This window comes from Petaurus breviceps, unplaced genomic scaffold, assembly GCF_028583685.1.
Source record: "Petaurus breviceps papuanus isolate PSGF00001 unplaced genomic scaffold, PetGlider_PUasm1.0 173, whole genome shotgun sequence".
Classification (NCBI taxonomy): domain Eukaryota; kingdom Metazoa; phylum Chordata; class Mammalia; order Diprotodontia; family Petauridae; genus Petaurus; species Petaurus breviceps.
Genome location: NW_027185759.1, coordinates 10,191,105 through 10,211,001, shown reverse-complemented (window position 1 = coordinate 10,211,001; position 19,897 = coordinate 10,191,105). Strand labels below are relative to the sequence as shown.

The 19,897-nt window shown below is 40.1% G+C and overlaps 1 protein-coding gene across 8 annotated transcripts in view; it reads left to right on the top strand.

Moving 5' to 3' along the window:
* FARP2 (FERM, ARH/RhoGEF and pleckstrin domain protein 2) overlaps positions 1-19,897 on the top strand; it is a 112,695-nt gene that overhangs the window by 36,151 nt on the left and 56,647 nt on the right. For all 8 annotated transcript variants that reach the window (XM_069083363.1, XM_069083366.1, XM_069083362.1 and 5 more), the window contains 5 exons: positions 5,555-5,659; positions 6,750-6,792; positions 15,070-15,148; positions 16,998-17,095; positions 18,607-18,721. In XM_069083363.1, coding sequence (XP_068939464.1) covers positions 5,555-5,659; positions 6,750-6,792; positions 15,070-15,148; positions 16,998-17,095; positions 18,607-18,721 — 440 coding nt within the window. The remainder of the gene's footprint in view (positions 1-5,554; positions 5,660-6,749; positions 6,793-15,069; positions 15,149-16,997; positions 17,096-18,606; positions 18,722-19,897) is intronic.

Sequence of the window (19,897 nt, the reverse complement as noted above, 5' to 3'; positions counted from 1 at the left end):
CCCAACTGCCCTTCTTACCCCTCCAAAAAGCAAAAAAAAAAAAAAAGGATTCACTCTTTATCCATAGCTGTAAAAGGTCTATGTGATCTTTTTTTTGATGGTATAAAACTTTTCAGTGGTATAAAATATTCAAGTCACATGTTGACTTTGAATTTGTTGTGGTTTATGTTGTAAAATATTGGTTTAAGCCTAATTTCTGCTAGATTGCTTTCCAGTTTTCCCAGAAATTCTTGGCAAATACATTGTTTTCTAGGTAATCGATGTTTTTAGATTTATTGAACACTGAGTTACTGTATTCAGTTTTTTCTCTTTCTTCCTTGACAACCCTGTTCTATTGGTCTTCTTTTCTATTTTTAAACTAATACCAAGTGCTTTTGATTATTCCTGCTTTATAATATAATTTGGGATCTGGAAATTAATCCTTCTCTTTGTGGGTCTCACTGTTCTCAGAACCATGCATCTTTCCACATTGCACTGGTTATTCTTAAGCTTTGAGTACAAGCATGCTGACAATGTGGTTTCATTTTTTCAGTTGTGTTCAACTATTTGTGATCCCTTTTTAAGTTTTCTTAGCAAAGATACTGCAGTGGTTTGCCATTTCCTTCTCCACCTTATTTTACAGATTAGGAAACTGAGGCAAACAGGGTTAAGTGACTTGGCCAGGGTCACATAGCTAATAATTATCTGAGGCCAGATTTGAACTTGGGGAGATGTGTCTTCCTGCCTCCAGGCAAGGAACACTATCTGCTGTACCACCTTATTGTGCTGGCATGACCTAAAAATAGATTTGTCCCAATTCCATCTTACCCAGCATCCCTTCTTTCAAGACCCCAAATAGATAGCACATGGGACTGGGAAGGCCTTGAATTATATTTTGTCTTCTTTAAGCTGAAGTAGCTTTCACAGCTGTGTATTTCAGCATCTTCCAGCTGTCTTTGTGGGCTTGTTAAATGGCATTTGAGGCCGAACATTGGCATTATGCACATTAGGACTATGAGAATTGGAGATTTGGAAGATGCCCAGATGAGAGGGAAATGCCATCAGAAATGTTGGTGACCTTTTAAAGAATCTAACATGTGTTCAGTCTGAGCTTCCTGTTCGTCAAAGCTTTTTAAAAAATTGCCCAGTAGAGTAGGAACTTGCATTGGTATGGAGTGATTGAGGTAATTCACAAGGAGAAGTATTATGTAGCACCATTTCATGTAGAGAAACGGATTTTGATTTTTGCCCAAAAGGAGGAGTCGGAATTCGGGTGGCTGGAGGATTTCTGTTTTGGCAAATGAACTGGAAATGGGTGTATGGAATAAACAACTTGAAGAACTAAAATCAAGTTGTCCCGGGAAGAATTTTCCCACAGTGCTCAAGACAAAGAATAAAGAAATACTTTGTTAGCCAATCCTTTGTGGCTCATTTGCATCAAGGCAAAATATTTAATGCCACTCTTGTAAATGTAACATTTTTAACAATACACTTTTATGTCTTAGCCTAGAAGGACTGAACAACTTTTAAAATGGCATTATTCAACAAGAAAAAAGTATGTTTTACCTGTAATTTTGTATGTTGTTGCTTATAATTTATTTTGTAATCTAACAGTTGAAGAACACTTCCAAACTGGATGTTTATCTGTTTACTGTCCAAGTAAACTGGTGACAGACATGATGGTCTATTTGTTTCTTTTTGTGTTGCTTCTGATTGTGCTAATGCCTCAAGAAATTTTAGAATTTGGTTTGTCATAAAATAAATTAAGCCAGACTTTCTGACTGGATTAAGTGAACATCTGGTTCACAAATTATTAAATCACATGCCACTTTGGAAACACAGTAGCAAGGGTGGCCACCACCAAATGCTGGGTGGAATTCTTGTGTTGAGTATAGGAATAAGATAGAGGAGGGGTTGTATATGTGAAAGAGCTTGGGTAACAACTTTTTAGAAAATAAGGAATAATAAGTATAGAAATTGACTGAAATATTTCCGGTTTCCTACTTGAAACATCAGTCATAATTTTGGTTATGGGGCAGCTAGGTGGCACAGTGAATAGAGCACCAGGTAGGAGGACCTGAGTTCAAATCCGGCCTCAGATGTTTACTAGTTATGTGACCCTGGGCAAGTCACTTAATGCTTTTTGCCTCCATTTCCTCATCTGTCAAATGAGCTGGAGAAGGAAATGACAAACCACTTCAGTATCTTTGCCAAGAAAACCCCAAATGGGGTCACAAAGAGAGAACTCAGAGAGAACTGAAACTACTGAACAACAACTGGGCAAGTTGCTTAATCTGTTTACCTCAGTTTCCTCATCTGTAGAATGGGAATAATAATAGCACCTCCCTTCCAGGGTTATGAAGATCAAATGAAATTACAATTATAAAGCACATAGCGTAGTGACTGGCATATAGTAGGCATCATAAAAATATTACCTGTTATTAGCAGAGAACTTCGGGGCTAGAAGAGTTTTCATTTTGTCTTTGTGTCCCTGCCACCTAGTGCATGTGCCAGACGTGGTGCTGTGTGCAGGGATAACAAAGAAGCCCAAAGACAGCCCTGTCTTTGAGCTAGCGTTTCTATGAACCATGCATATAGCTGTGTTTACCCTAACTGTATGCAGTGGAAATGGCAGTTTTTGAAGGAAGGTGCACATTCATTGGCAACAGATGGGATCCAGAAATAGTTCCTGTGATTGATGGAATTTAAGCCAGAAAACCCAGGAGTCAGAGGTGAAGAGGGGGAACATTTCAGATAGGGGGCACAGCCAGTTTCCACTCATGGAATTTCAGGAAATGGAGTGTCCTGTGTGAGGAATAGTAAATAGATTGGTATTGCTGGATCAGAGAGGCTGAGGAGGAGAGTAAGTCTCAAGAACACTGGAAAGTAGAGGATACCAGGGTGTGAAGGCCTCCAGATGTCAAGAAGAGGATTTCCCATTTGGTCCTGTTGGTGATGGGGGTGATATGCTTGAGCCAAATGGATGATGAATTGCAGTGGGAAGACACTTGAAGCTGGGAGACTGGACAAGGCAATTGGGTGAGGGGATCGTAGCCTTGTAACAGGGCTGTGGCAACAGTGTGAGTTGTGGGAAGAGGGGGACATAATAGACCTGGGAAGTGGAGGTAAAAATGTCGAGATTTGACAACAGATTGAATGTGTCAGGCATATATCTAGGTGACTGTAGCCCCTTCTTCTGATTGGGCAGTCGCTCCCAGAGCCACCATTTTAAGGAAGGGCCCTGGTCAGCTGTGTTCACTCCCACCATAACCTAATGTGGGTACCTTCTCTGCTCTCTCCCTCACAGTTTCCTTTGATAATGTGATTTTCCCCCATTAGAATATAAGGTCCTTGGGATCGGGGACTGTCTTTGCTTTTATTTGTATTCCTAGTGCTTAACATAGTGCCTGGCACATAGTACTTTATAAATGCTTGTTGGTTTGATTTGATTTGACTGACTTGTGCCCTCAATAAGTAATAGAAAAGTTGGGAAGAGAGGAAATTTTTTGTGGGGTTGGGGGACCAGGAACATTACCAAGCTGTATTTTGGACATACTGAGTTTGAAATGCCTGTGGGATGGTCAGTTCAAGATTTCCAAAAGTGATGAGGGACTGGAACTCAGAAAGAGATGCGGACTGAATGTACTGATCTGGAATTCATCATGTTGAGATGATAGTTGAACCCATGGAGATGATAAGAAGAAACGAAGTAGTCCCAGAACAGAGCTTCGGGGGATATCCATGATACGCCGATGTGATGTAGATGAAGAATCCAGCAAAGGAGGACGTGAAGGAGTGGCCATGTGGTTAAGAGAATTAGGCAAGAGCAGAGGGCGGAAAGCCTAGCTAGGAGAGAGTGTCTGGAAAAGGAGGATTCTCCTTGCTGAAGGTTGCAGCAAGGTCAAGTGGAGGAGGAAGAAAAGACTATTTATTACTTGATTTGGCAAGTAAGAGGTCACTGATGACTTTGGAGAGAGCAGGTTCAATTGAATAGTGAGGGTGGAAGCCAGCGCGAAGTGAAGAACTGGAGGCATTGAGTGTAGATGGTTTTCTGAGTTGAGCTGAGAGGTGGAGAAGAGCTGTGGACTGATGCTTAGTGGGATGGTTGTTTCAAGGGCTTTTTAGAAGATGGGTGAGACATTGGTTTGTAGGCAGCAGGGAAGGAGCCAACAGATAGGAGAGGTTGAAGATAAGTGAGAGAGGAATAAAAGGGAGCGTAGTCAGCTGGAGAAGGTGAGAGAGGGAATAGGATTAAAGATTTCATGTATAGTTGACCTTGGCAAGGAGAAAAGGCCACTTCTTTGTGTGAGACTGGAGTGAGGGAAGGGATAATGGGAGAGATGGGCTGAGGTCATATGAGATGAGGAGCAGGCAGAGAAGAGGGAGCTCTTTGAGAGTGGTCTCAGATTTTTTAGAGAAGTTATGAAGGTAGGTCTTCAACTGGGAGAGTGGGGAGGTGGGGGTGAGGGGAAGAGAGCCTTAAAGAAGGATGTAGTTGTGTGGGAAATGCCATAGCATGAGAGGGACAGTTTCACTTCAGTTGTTTATATTGTTTCCATACATAAAATCTGAGAAAGTCACTACCTGATGTCACTTAGTATATTGACATTAACTCTTCTTACAGGCCTGTAGTCCACAAATTTAGAGAAGCAAAACTTTATGGGAAAAATTGAAAAACAAACCAAAACTGGAGACAGTAAGCAGGGCCTTTTCCAAAGATCTCACTAGATTATTTTTGATTGCTAATTTTTGTGTCCAGAGGTGGAGGCTTTCTCTCTTAGTTTCATCTTTCCTGTAGGGGCAAGAGCAAAGGGTAAATGTGACTAACAGGAAGCCAGTTAATATTCCTTGTGTGGAGGTGGGGCAGTAGCAGTTTAGGGGGTGATGGAATGATTGGAGGAAGCTTCTATTGGGGGAGGCCCTGGAGGGTAGTAGAAGATGACCACACATACCCCACCTTAGCCTCAGCTGCTTTCCTGTGTTTTCTCATTTGATGAGAAGACAGTGGAGGGTTTTGAGGGAGAGGCCAAAGTCAGCACAATAGTCGGCACACATTTATTAAGTGCCTACTATGTGCATGAGTGTAGCATGAACTTGGGAGGTTTTTGGGGTGGGGGGAGCATAACTTCCCTGATCCATGTAGTTCCTCAGTCAGTGGAGATAACAGCCCCTCCATGCCTCCTCCTCAAGGCAGAAGATTTATAATGGTGCAGATGAAATGAGCAGTACCACACTATTCTCATATCAGAATGAAATAGTAAGTGAAAGAAACCCTTTTCATTATTATTTTGGAGTTTCAAAGAAATATCAATAAAAATACACATCCTTTGAATTTATTGTTTACGTTTTTAAAAATTTGTATAAATTTCCATTAAAGCAACAAACACTTATTTGATTTGTGGCAGCATAACCATTTGTCATATATTGTTGCAAAATTAAACACATGCAATTAACCAAGTTTTGTTTGTTCAAAGAAGCTTCATTCCACAGCTTTAAAAATGTTTCTTTTCTTAGATTAGATGTAAAATTAATTTTCTTCTGTGCCCTTCCTTTCTCCCCCTCTCTTTTTTCTTAGCCTAAATGCTATGGACAGATCCTGTTGACAGAGGTGTTTAAGCATTTAAATTTGATTGAATCAGATTACTTTGGATTGGAATTCCAGAATGTCCAGTCTTATTGGGTATGTAAAGAATATGATTGTTTATTTTTGGAAAAAATGTTAGAATGCTGTTATACAGGGTTGAAATGCATATAACGCTAAACAGTATATACTTGATTTTGATAAGGTTCCTACCAGTTAGCTTGTTTAGCTTGTATTTATTTTAGAAAATAAATTTTAAAACCTCTTTGAAAGGTGGGAAGTATTTTCTTCAGATAATTTGTGTTCAGTTGTGAAGGCTAGATGAATTTCAAGCAATTAAGTTGTGTGTGTGTGCGTGCGTGTGTGTGTGTATGTGTTTTATGAAAAGATTGTCTACATCATTAGTATGTCTCCCTTGTGCTGATAGAGAGAAACATTTACCTGATGATTTCAAGTCCTTTTCACTTGGTCCACTCAGCTTATGGATAGTGGCAGCATACAGACTTGGTATGAGGAATAGAATGAATTATGCCTCTGAACTCGCTGTCCCAGGAGAAAATGGGGGGGGGGGTGTAGCTGAGGGTACCTTTAAGAGTGTCCTACAAGGACATATGTCAGGATTCTTTCATTTGTTTGTCCGTTCAACAAATGTTTATTCAGACTCTGACATGTGCAAGATAAGACAATCCTAGGGAGCCTGGGAACACAAAAATCCTTAAGGATCTTATAATCTAATAGGAAAGAATTTTAGAGTTAGGAGAACCTCATAGATCATCCCTGCACCTGAACAAGGATGTTCTCCCCACTTTGCCTGACAAGTACCATGCTCCTCGCTCCTCCCATCTGTGTGTTGCTTGAATAACCTTCCGGGATAGAGAAATCGCTGCAGCCCAAGGCAAGAAGCAGCCCAGGACATTTCTGGGTCGCTGCAGTTGGTGGAGAGGTTCTCCTTACATTAACTCTATCAGTCATGTTAAAAAGATTTAAAATCATAGAGCAAAAAGGAATTTTCCTTTTTTTTCCTGTTGTAATGGAATCTGACTTTTTAAAAAAGAATTTGAGAGGCAATAGTCTTACCATTTGTTTTTCTCTAGATTATGAATAATATCAACATTTTTCAGTATGTCTACTGAATGAACATGATAAAGGAAGTGTTATTAAATGAGTTTTCTTTTTTTATCCTCTTTAGATTTGGCTTGAACCGATGAAGCCTATCATTAAACAAATACGAAGTAAGTCCATTTTTGTCCTTGGAAAACCTATCTTTATTAAACTTATTATTATTACTGTTATTATAATATTATTATTAGTTTTTTGAATTGTTTTAGTGTAATCCATTTCATCATAAGCACTAGTAAAGGAAAAATAATAACATGCGTAAAACAGCTTTTTTTTTGTTTTTGGATTTGTTTTGGCATTAAAAGATGATTTGTAACAGATTCACCTATTATTTATATTTTTCTTTTGCCACTATTGAAATTAATGTATCCTGAGCACATATCGAGTGCTTTCCTGTGTTTCAGGGGCAGAGAATAAGGTAGAAAGCCCACGTAATTTAAATTTCTGTTAACTAGGGGAGGCTAGGTGACGCAGTGAATAGAGCACCAGCCCTGGAATCAGGAGGACTTGAGTTCAAATCCTGCCTCAGACACTTGACACACTTACTAGCCATGTGACTTTAGGCAAGTCACTTAACCCCAATTGCCCTCCAAAAAAAAGGCAAAAAAAAATTTTCTGTTGACAGCAGATAACCAAGAAATTACTGTCCTTATATTGGCCTTTCTTTTGTCGGCTTTCCTTTCTTGTGTAACTGGTTTTAGCTTATTTGACAGTCAGCTAATCTCAAAGGTTTAAAATAGCTTGAAGTAATTTAGTTGCAGTAGTAATAACGACAGTATATATACTTCTATAGCTTTAAAGTTTGTAATGATTGTTTGGTTTGTGAGAGAATGTTTCCTATTGTCTTATAGAATTAAAAAATCAGAAGACTTTCCCTTTTCAGTCGAAATTCTGCTTATTACAGTTGTAGTAGGGAATCCAGCATAATTGTCTATTAGATCAGATGTAGTGCTCGAATCCTATAAACGAATCATAGGATTATCACAAATGTAAAATCACTCATTTGCCAATATGTTATTGTAATAGTAATAAAATTTGAAGGTCCCTTTATATTGACAAGCTAACAGGTACTTAGCACTTAATGTCAAGCTAAGTATATCAAGCCTCTGTTAAAGAAACAGAAGGTATGAACCCCTGTTGCTGACATAACAGGGAGGAACTAATACCATATATAAGGAAAAGCCCCAACTGGGAGAATCAGAATTTCTTGGGGTAAGTATTATGGAAGCTGGGCTGCTACTGCTGCACTGAAAACTGAACTGAGAATTGAGAAGAACTGAGAAGAGAAATGAGAATTGAGAACTGAGACAGAATTTCTTGGAGCGAGCTGCATGGAGGCTGGATAAAGTGATTTTGATTTTGAGAAAGGAACTTGCAGTGGCAAAACTCAACTTGTGGTGCCAGAGCTGCCGAAGACTTCCAAGGGCCAGCCGGAGCTGCTAGGCCTTCAGAGGACCAGTTGGAGCTGCTGAAGACTGAGGGAGCATGACTGTGGTGCTGGTACTTTGAACGAATGTTGTTGTGGCTTTGTTAAGCCTTGTCTTCCCAGGAACAGAGACTGTGAGAGATTTGAGGTGGCCTGGACACTGTGAGCTTCACTGTGGAGCAGGAACTGCACGGAGAGCTGGACAAAGAACTGGGAGCTTTTTGCCTTTGAATCCAGATGACAGTTTGGTGGATTCAGGTATGAGCTACCTGCCTTGGGTTAAGATGAAAAGACCTCTTTGTGGATACTGAGTAGTGACTGATAAAATTGTAACTTATTTGTACCCCATGGATGGAGGACTTTGACTTTTGTACTTTGTGTCCCTTAAGGAGGGTTAATTGAATGATTGAGTTACTAAATGATTGTACTTTGTTTAAAAGTATGTGATTAAACAATGAGGCCGTTTTAATGATAAGTTGTTGAGTTGTGACATGATGAATGCTGTATTTTGATTTTCAGTGAATGTTTTGTTCTGATTTGTTATTGAATAAATAGAGAGGTTTCTGTACTATGTAATCAGAACCTTGAAAGCTGTTCACAGCAGCAGTCCTATGGAAAGCTGCTTGTGTTTAGCTTTACAGTTATTTTACTTGATTTTGGAAAGCTTGGTAGGACTAGAAGGACCCATTTCAATCTAAACTTCATGTATAGGAGGAATAAATGGGCCAGAGGCATTTTCTTTAAGAAAAATGTATTTTTATTGATACCTTTTGTCTTTAATGACAGTCATTCTTCCTCTGGTTAAACTCTTCATAAAAGAACACCAAGTAAACAAACATATAGCGACTGTTTATAACCCTGTATGTGTTCTGCTCTAGTAAGCCAGGAAATTCCTTCTCTGGTACCTTTATGGGCTTTTCCATTAATTGACAGTGATTGTATATACTGTTTTTTTTTTTGCTCATTAGTTCATACAGATCTTCCCATGTTTCTCTGAATTTCTCATATTTGTCATTTTACTGCATAAAAATAATCTATTACGTTCAGTTTACTGTAGTTTTTTCAACTGTTCCCCCATTGATGCATACCCATTTTGTTTCCAGGTCTTTGCTGCCACAAAGAATCCTGCTATATGAATGTTTTTGTTTATATTGGACCTTTGTTTCTGTCTTTTACTTTCTTAGAACATATGACCCTTGTAGCTGGGTCAAAGGGCATTCATACTTAGTCACTTTTGTGTGTAATTCCAAATTGAAATACAGACTAGAACATTTAGGGTACAGCCCAGATCCGCCAACAGCACATTAGTGCTTGTCTTCACAGGGCCCCTCCAACATTCCCCCTTTTAAAAAATCTTTAACTTTTGTTAATTTACATGGCATAAAGTGAAATATCAGAGTTATTTTAATATGCATTCATTTCTTATTAGTTATTTAGCTTTCTTAAACTGAGCTCCTTAGAGTAGAACAGTGGTGGTGATGGTAGTGGTGATTGATAAGGGCTTGGAAAATGGTTCTTGGTGTTGTAAATGTTTCTGTTTCCTGTATATTTTGGATAACAGACCCTATTGGTGATAGTTGATGCAGATATTTTTCTCTCCTGTTTTTCTTCTATTTCTGTGTCATTGATCTTTTTTTTTTAAACCACAAATCTTACATAGTCAAAACTGTTTTGTCTTTTATGATTTTCTTTATGCTTTGCTTAAGACATCTCCACCTAGCCATATTGAGAAAGTACCTGATCTTTTTCTAATATTTTATATTTAGGTTTATATTTTATTTTATATTTATATTTTGTAAACAGTTTGAGCTTATTGTAGTATATAGTGCAAGATATTGTTCTAAACCAGGGTTTCTTAAATCTTTTTGTGTCTTTGACTCCTCAGAATAAGTTTTTAGATGAATTAAAATTAAACACAAAAGATAACAAAGGAAAACATTTATGTTGAAATAAAGTTATCAAAATATTGTAAAACAGCTTCATAGCCTCCAGGTTAAGAACCCCTTGTCTAAACCTAATTTCTGTCAGATAGCTTTCCCATTTTCTTGTCAAAAAGGGAGTCTTTCCCCTGGTAATTTATGTTCTTGAGTTTACCATATACTTGGTTCAGTCATTTTTTTCTTAGTTATTCTACTGAACTAACTTTTCCGGTTTTTAACTAATGCAAATAGTTTTGGTTACTGTTGCTTTGTTAATATAGTTTGAGATCCGGTAGAGGATGATTATCATATAAATCTAGTTTGAGATGTTTGTTCCCTTGATTTCTAGTTTTCCTTATTAGTTTCCTTGATATTCTGGATCTTTTATTCTTCCAAGTAAATTTTGCTAATATTTTGTCTCCCTTTAGAAAGTATCGCCATAATTTGACTGACACAGCTCTAAATAGGTTGTATTGTCATATTTATTATGTTGACAAGGCCCAACTATGAGCAGTAAATATTTCTCTATTTATTTCGATTCCTTTTATTTTTGCAAAGTGTGTTTTATAGTTGTATCTTTGTCTTACTGTATTTTTGGTAGATTCATTCTGGAACATTTTATTCATTTTAGTTATTTTGAATAGAAATTCTCTTATAGTTCCTGGTTTTTCTGAGAATTGTTTAGGAATGAGAATGATTCTTGTGTATTTCTTTTTTGTCCTACTGCCTTGCTATAGCTATTAGTCATTTTGGTTTCTCAGTTAAGATTCATTGTGATTTTCTAAGCACACTGTCATGTCTTCTGCAAATAAGATTCACTTTTGCTTCCTCTTTGGTCATGTTTATATAGAATATTTATTAAATGCTTATCATGTGTCCAGCACTGTGTTGTTAACACAAGTCAGCAAGACAAATGCTGTCCCTTGAGAGCTTGCATTTGAAGGAGGGAAAACAACACATACAGAGGTTTTGGAAATTGGGGAAGGGGAAAAGAGGGAGGGCTGAGGGAGGTATCAGGGAAGTGGCCGAGAGGCCTAGGCTCTGTCAAGGTAAGGTTGGTCTCAACTCTTCAGAGCCAGGAAACTCAGGTTCCAGTGGAACAGAGTCAACAAGCATTCATTTGTTTATTTATTTATTTGTCAACAAGCATTTATTAATCCACTGTGTCAGGCACTATGCTAAAGCACATGATACATGGAAAGGCAAAAAAACCCTGCAATTCCAGCCCTCAAGGAGTTCACATTCTAATAGGGAAGGTATACAGAAAATTATGTGATGGGGGCAGCTAGGTGGTGGTGAATAGAGCACTGGCCCTGGAGTCAGGAAGACCTGAGTTCAAATGCGGCCTCAGACACAACACAAAAACTAGCTGTGTTTCCTTGGGCAAGTCACTTAACCCCAATTGCCCTCTAAAAACCAAATTAAGAAAAATAAAATAACCTAAACCTAATTGTGGGGGCTGCAAGGTGCATACTGAATAGAGCACTGGCCCTAGAGTCAGGAGGACCTGAGTTCAAATCTAGCCTCAGACATTCAACACAAAAACTAGCCGTGTGACCTTGGGCAAGTCACTCAACCCCAGTTGCCCTCCAAAAAAGCAAAAAAAAAAAAAAAATCCTAAACTTAAACACCAAATGAGATGATAGTCTGGTTTCTGTGGTGAGCATGAGGGATCATAGGTGAATGACCAGATTGCTATGTCAGAAGAAAGTGAGGAGGGTGAACCCCTAGGGTACACTTTGTAGTCAGTTTCTGGAAGGCCATGGACTAGTCACCTACGAAGAGGGCGCAGGGGTGGCCCAGGAGCTGCATCGTTGAAGCATGGGTTTGATTGATGAAGTCACATACCCAGTGGGGGCAGAGGGCTGCTCTTAGGTCACTTGGCACTTCTGTGTCGCCTTCCCAGAATTCTCCTGAAGGGTTTTTCTGTGCAGGCCCTCTTCTTACTCACTAGTCTGAAGCTTGCATTAGAGTAGGTGTTTTTGGGTCCTGTTCCCAGCTCTGTCTCTTACCAGCTGTATGGCATCAAACAAGTCTTTTACATTAACAGCAGGGGCAGCCACAGCACTCTCAGACATTACCCAGACCAGTCTTGGCACCTTTCCCTCCAGTCTGCTTCTCTTCTCATTGCCCCAGCTCCAGCAAGGCTGCTCTCCGCCTCTCTGGTTTGTGACCTCAGGGGGGTCCCTGACTTCTCACTCTGTCAGCCTGCAGACCCATCACTTGCTGGAGCTTGTCCTTTCCACTCCACAGTGGCTCTCACATATGTCCTTTCTTCCCACTCAGATCACAGCCATCCTAGTTCAGGAGCCTTAGAGAGGGCTCCAGGGGATAAGTGAGTGAACAGAAGGATGCTTAATCATTGTGTAACTAGGCAAGTCACTTTGCCTCATCCATAAAATGGAGGGGATGATGGCACCTACCAGAATTGCTGTCAGGATCAAATGAGTTCATTGTATAGTGCTTAGCACAGTGTCTGGCACTGAAGAGTTGCTTAGTAAAGCCTTCCTGTCTCCCTCCCTCCCTTTCTCCAGGCTCTCCTCTCTTGTCCATTCCTTATGCAGCATTATGTTGCCCAGTCAGTTCTACTAGTTGAACTTTCAAGTCTCAGGATACTTTACTTCATCTTCTCAGTAATACAGTCAGGCTGCCTTTCTTCCTGCTGTTCCTCCCACATGGCATTCGTGCTGGGTACTTAGTAAATACTGTTAATTAATTGATTAACATGCGGAGTGCATCAAGCAGAGTAAAACAGTAAATCAGGAAAAAGGGAGAAGTCTCTACCCCACAGACCTTCCATTCTCTTGGAGGATCCAGTGGGTCAATAGTTAAGTGACCACAAGATCAATGGAAGAAGTAGAAAGTCCCTTTAAACTGATTGATAATGGAAAGATTTTAGTAAATGAAATGATAAGTAAGAGTCTTCATATAAACTGCAATTATGTTACTTGTGGTATAATTGCAGACTTGACCAACCCCACCGTTTGAAAAACATGTTTGAGTTTTTTTGGTGTTACTGAATGTGCTTAAAGATCATAAAAGATTCAGTATAGCAATAAAGTACAGTAAGTATTGGGTGTGAGGCCACTTTCGTGCCTCATAATAACCTTCTGCTCCTTCTTAGTATTGGTGACAGTAATTATTTGTTTCTCTAAAGCAAGGGTGTCAAATTCAAATAGAACCTCACAGAAGGATCCCTGTGGGCTGTGTGTTGGCCTAGAAGGCCAAATATTAACATGGTTTATGTTCTTTTTGTTAATTTCAATATTTCCTAATTACATTTTAATCTGGTTTGAGCTGCGCTTGGGAGTGTTGCTGGTCGTATTTAATAGCTCGTCTCTAAAATGACCACTGGCATTCCAGTTTCCAGTTCCTAGCAGCTGATTGTCCCCCTCCTCTATTCCAGAAGACAGTTTTACTTTCTCATCTTTGGTGTCTACTTGAATTGCCCATGTGTCCAAACTGCTAGGTTATTAATCATGTGGTGCCCTGGAAATCACCCTGCCCCTAGGAGTCATGTCTTGCAGGTTCACAACAGGAAGTGTGTACTTGCGGTTGTTGCATGGGTTAGTTTTGGAGGTTCCAGAGTGGCTTCTTGAAAAAATAAAGATCAAATTGGTATCTCTCTGGGCTGTGGAAGATTAGAAGCTAAAATTCTTTCTTTGAATAATTTGCTGATAAAATAATATTGCTAAATGGAATTATACATTTAATGAGATATTTTTGGTTACTCTATTAAAGATGCAATAATATATTTTAATCACGTTATATCCCCAGTGAGCTTTGCGCATCGTGGAGCCCCATTATTCATGCTGTGACACTGTGGCTTTGCAGGGAGGAAGGACAGATGGAAGAGTTTTTATTGTGGGATGATAAGTTAATGCCATCTAAGTTATTTCATTAGAATGATTTCCATATAACTTTTTTGGCTTCTCCACTCTTGTTATTTTTGGAGGCACATTGCTGTACACCTTTGCCGTTCCTGGGACCCTGAATTGCTAGATGGACCTTTGCTTACAATAAAGCTCTTCCTCCACATTGAGGGGGAGAGGAGGGTCTGACCTTTAAGTGTATGACGACTTTAAAGAGTTGTTTTTCTGTACTACAAACACTCATCTTTCACCACATTTACCGTGAGCTTGAACCCACTGAAAAAATGTCTTATTTTAAAAATAAGATTGGACACTTTTTTTTAATCATTAATGAATCTGCTTAATGAAAATTAAGGGGGTGGAGTGTTTCTATCTGGAATCTGACTTTTCAGTGCAGCCTCAAGCAGTGTCTGTCGTCCCCGTTTGTGTACCAAAAAACTTAACCGGAAGCCTGCCTTGGACATATGAGCTGCTCTGGGATCCTGAGAATGATAGCATCCACACAAACTTCCCCGGAGGCCAGGCCAGAGCAGCGTGTGCCATCAGGGATCACGGCCTGGCCTGAGAGACAGAGGACAGTACTCAAGCCCTGCCTTAGGTACTTAGTAGCTGTATGACCAGGCAAGGAAGGCATTTCCTAGAAACCTAGGAAAATGCTCTAAGGTTACGTGTCATTGGCTGATGATCTGTGCCAGCAGGGATTTTGGTGATGCTTTTGTTCAGTCGTGTCCCACTCTTTGTGACCCTTTTTGGAGTTTTATTGGCAAAGATATTGTAGTGGTTTGTCATTTCCATCCCCAGCTCATTTTACAGATGAGAAACTGAGGCCAATAGGGTTAAATGACTTGCCCAGGGTCACACAGCTAGGAAGTGGCTGAGGCTGGATTTGAACTCAGAAATAACTATCCACTCTGCCACCTGACTGCATTAGGATTTCCCCACACTGATGAAATCACAAGTGGTCTCTTCTCATCATCCCCCACCCCCCAAAGGAAAGTTCTTAAAAAAAAAAAAGGCACTAGGCCTCACATAATACTATGCAAGGAGAGTAGTTAATATTATTGGATTTAAGATGAAATATTTTTACATTGTTTCAGAAATACCAAGTTAAACTTGTTATTTATGTGTCTGTAGAAGGTAACCTTGTGGAGTTTTCAAATATTTTTGTCATAGGACCAAAGAACACAATGCTTCGTCTAGCTGTCAAATTCTTTCCACCTGACCCTGGACAGTTGCAAGAAGAGTACACAAGGTAAAGAAGATGTAACTTAACATATTTAACAATGAAAATAAGGAGCGTTCGATGGTTCTGGGAGCAGAGTTAGTCATCGGGACCCATTGGAAAGCCAGTTATATGAGACTGAACCAAGGATTTATGATGCCAGTGTTCATTAAAGTAAAGTGAAGTTGTTAGACAATGCAGTGTTAGGGCTATGTTAGATTTTTTTTTTCATATGCCTTTGCTGATATATTGATTAAGATCCTTTTTGAGGATGTTTATAATTGGAAAGACCCCAGTACATCTGTGTACAGAGAGGTCAGTATGCTGATAGATATGTCTTATTTTTACACCATGATGCTCTTAAAATTTACAAGGAAAAAGAAACCTTGGCCTGAAAATCAGACCCCCTGAATTTATCTTTTCCTGCCTTGGAAAATAAATTTTAGTAAGAATTACAGTCAGATGATGTTGATATTTTTTAGACTAATAGAACAGGCCTATAATATCACCATTTGGACCACCTTCCTCCCATTTGGTCATTGTTATTTTGAGTGTTTCCTGTCACTCAGAACACCCCGTAGGACAGGAGAGTACATATGGAAGACTCAGTATGGTACAGTCCACTTCCAGGCCTGCATTGATGAGCCTGTTGACTTAAACTTTGCCATCCTAAGGATGAGATTTAGAACTGGTGTGTGTAATCTTGAAAAATCAAAAGACTATAAGAAACTGTTTGCTCTCTGAAGATACCCACATTAAAGTGAGAGCTCCTTGAGGGCAGGGACTGTCTTGTCATACTTTGAGGCCCTAGTGCTAAGCCAGCTCTTGGCATGTACTAGGTGCTTAATAAATATTAGTTAATTAACTAATTGAGGCTCTGTTTATTTTGGGAGATCTTTGGCATTTAATACTGATGAAATATGCTGTCAGATTTTCCCAAGAAATGTAATTATTAACCTTCATGTCCCTTCTAGATTGTTTAAGTTGCCTAATTAAATTGCCTAATTCCTGGAGCTTGAAATTTCCTTGTAGTTTCAAGTTAGAAAAAGTTTACACTTGTTCTTCCTTTTCAGAATGATTTTATTGTTAGTAATGTGGTGTTAGTGAAAAGAATAGCTACATTCTAGGCCATGTGTTGTTTTTTTCAAGGATTAGTAATTCATATTTCATCTTTTAAAAGCTTTGAAGGATTAAGATAAAAAAAGGTGAATATGAATAAAAGGCAATCATTTCTTTTAAGGTGATTGAAATGTGTAACATTTGGAGCTAAACCTTGTTCTAAGGACCCAGTGCAAAATGGATGTCAGAATGCTTAAAAATGGTGATTCTGAATTTATCTCCTAGAAGAGTGTGTAGCTGTGGGTTTGTGGGTTTAGTGGAAGGGGCAACAGATGATGCTGGGAGCCAGACCCTCTTCTCTGGTCCCATAAGGGAGGGGAGGGAGCAGCCATCAGCCACACTGGAGACAGAGAATCTGGTTCAGACGGTTCTGTGGCAGGTCAATGCTGCCTTCCAACTATTGACTTAGGCACCTTTGCTTGAGATTGTCACTGATGTGAGTGCAGTTTTTTATGTGTAACAGAGCCCACACTAGTTTCTAAACCTGCCCTCTGAAAGACGCCACCGCCACGTCTGAGTGTGCATGGATGCCACTCAGCCTGGCCAAGTCTATTTCCCGTTTTTCCCTGATTAGTAGGTGCTTGTTTGTGGCATTTCCTTTCTCAGGCCCTCAGGGACAGCTCTTTTGGCTCAGGTTCAGCCGCCACATCCATTGCTGAGGGCCCTTCCTTACTCGTACTCCCCAGGAGCAATGGGTACCTTGCCTTCAGATGGGATTCAAAGTTTGTATCTAAAAATAACTTTGAGCATCTTTCTTTAGATACTTGTTTGCCTTGCAAATCAAGAGAGACTTGGTGGAGGAACGACTCTCCTGCAGTGACAACACGGCCGCCCTCCTCACGTCTCATCTCTTGCAGTGTTAGTATCTCCTCCTCAAGCCCCTGTGGAAGCTCATGTGAGGCATCTCCAGGGCATGTCTGCACCCGGAAAGCAGCAGGGGTGCGATATGTACTTGACAATGTTACGCTGCTGGCTGATTTAGAACTTTCAGATTCTCTGAGGAGCCCATGGGTACAATGGAACTGCCTGAGGCAAAAGTTTGTGTAGGGACTGGGGCCTGATGCACTCAGTTCTGGAGCTTTCACTTTCTGTTCAAACTTTGTTTTAGAAGTATAACGCTTTACTAGGTAGGCATGTACCTTCAATCTCATAAAAATCAGGTCATGATCCAAAGAGGTAACACATTTTGAAAGAGATGGCCAAATTCTAGAGTTGTGATCACCTCAGATGACTTTAGTGAAGCGAAGCATAATGATCTCAAAGGGGAGAGGGAAAGTCAGTGTTTCTTCAAATCTTGATACAAGTGGAAAGCAGGACTTTGTATTTGTAGAACCTCTATCAGATTGCATGCTCCAGTGGGGGGGAGGGGGAAAGGAAGGGGGGAGAAAAATTGGAACTCAAGGGATTGTGGGACTGAATGTTGCAATCTAAAAGTACATAAATAAATTAAAAAAAAAAAAGGAAATCAGGATTTCAAAGTCAAATTTGGTTGTAAGGGGGGAAAGACAGAAAAGCAGAGAAACATTTGAAAAATACATGTTGGAATAATTCAGTTTTAAAAGAGTGATTTAAATCTGAGATTCTAAATCAGAGTAAAACAAAGCCGATTTCTGTAAGTTGAAAGCATAAAGGGAGAAATTTTGAGGGAAAAGATAGGGAAACCTTTTGGTTGTCTTCTCTTGTTGCCTCTCGCCACATTCTCTGATACTGTTGACATCCTCATTCTTGTCTTACGGGGCCCTCCGTGTTTTGGTGACGAGTTGACGAGGCTTGCTATCATTTTGAGTTGGGAAGGACAGCTGAAGCTGACCAGAAACAAGCAGAAGAAATCTGTGCTAGGGATAGCCTGATTTTAAAGATGCTCAGAGGATACATTTTCAAATTAGATTCATTTAAACAAACATTGATTAAGAACCTGCTGTGTGCAAGGCCCTGGGATTACAAAAATAAAAATTAAGTACCTGCTCTTACATAGCTTGCATTCTACTAGGAGGATAAAACATATGCATAGAAATAGAAAAGCAAAGTAAATGCCAAATAACTTCAGAGTGTCAGCCACTGGGGATCTCAAGAAAGCTTTTGGAGGGCTTTGAGTTGGAGAACCATAGTGGGTTTCAAACCCATTGTCAAGACAGGTTTTGTTTTAGCTTTTCCTTTCCTCCCTGCTTTGACAAAATGAAACAAATTCTGACTCACTAAAGATTATTTTGACAGACTGGACTTTGGGGGTGGGGGAAAAGGTTGTGTTTGCTTTAGAAATGTCTGAGTGACTCATTGAAGCCTTTTAGCCCTTGTTGGTTCTTTCTCTCAGTTTACATTTACTGTTTTTAAAAAACTTAATCACTTTGTTTTGTTGATTTTTACCTCAGCTGAAATAGGGGACTATGAGGAAACTGTAGACCGAGAACATCTTAAAATAAGTAAATATGTGCCAAACCAAGAACGTATTCAAGAGAAGATACTGGAATACCATCAAAAACATGTGTAAGTAAAAGCAGCTTTTGATTTTTGAACGTTGTTGCTACATTTCTGAATTGAGCACAAGAGAGGGGGACTGGTAGGGTGGGGGCTTGCTTACATGGTCACAATCTTTTTTGGAAGTCAGGCTTTAGTCTGGGGGGCAGGGCAGGAAGTGAATGATATCAAGAAAAAAGCAAGGACTCAGAGTCACTAAGTATTTCTTAAGTTCCTACTATGTGCCAGGGCCTGGGGATACAAAGAAAGACTAGAACCGTACAGTCCCTGCCCTCAGATGATGTGAGAAGGGGAGAGTTTCAGGTTGATGGCATCACCTTGCAGAATGTTGAGTTTCTGGAGATGAAGACATCCTGGCTGTGAGGAGGATGCCCTGGAGGTTCTCCTTACTTGGGTCATCCTAGGGACTGCAGCTGTGAGGCTTGCTGGGGGTGGGAGGAGGGGTGGGGTGGAGAGGGGGAACCGCCCAGCTCCAGAGCGCTAACCCTTCTGCTGCACTGATCAGAAATTGCCTGTGCTAAATGGACGTTTTTAGCCACTCTTGCTATGTCCAGGAATTGAGAGTTCTTTTTGTGGTGTGCTAAATGGAAATGTTTAAGCACTTTCATGTCATGAGTGTCTCTGTAAAGTAGAGGAGAAATACGTAAATTTTTTTAAAAAGCATTTCTTAAGTGCTTCTTCTGTGCCAACCAGTCCTAGCTCTAAGAGAGATCCTGGTCTGATTGGAAAGGAGAGTGCTCAGCTCTAGGCCATCTGATCCCTAAGTCCTCAGGTGCATGGCCAGGATCTATTTCTTAGGGTCCATTTGGAGACCACATGACTTTGCCTGGGTGTTGGGGGTGGGCAGGGTGACCCTTGGCAATAAGACCTGGCCATTCTGCTTACTAGAATGCCTTGCATGGGTGACTCAGCACATCTTAGCAGTGTCTCTCCCTCTCGTCCCCCCTACCTTGCGGTGGCATCTGGGGGGGCCAGGAGCCAAAGGGGAGTTTGTATAAAGTTGTAGTAGCACCCCATTTATCTTTAAAGCTTCTGGTGTCAGTAGTCTTTTTTTGTTTGGTTGGTTTTTTTGCTTTTTTGGAGGGGGGAAAACAGGACAATTTGGGGTTAAGTGACTGCCCAAGGTCACACGGCTAGTAAGTACCGTGTTTCCCCGATAATAAGACACTGTCTTATTAATTTTTT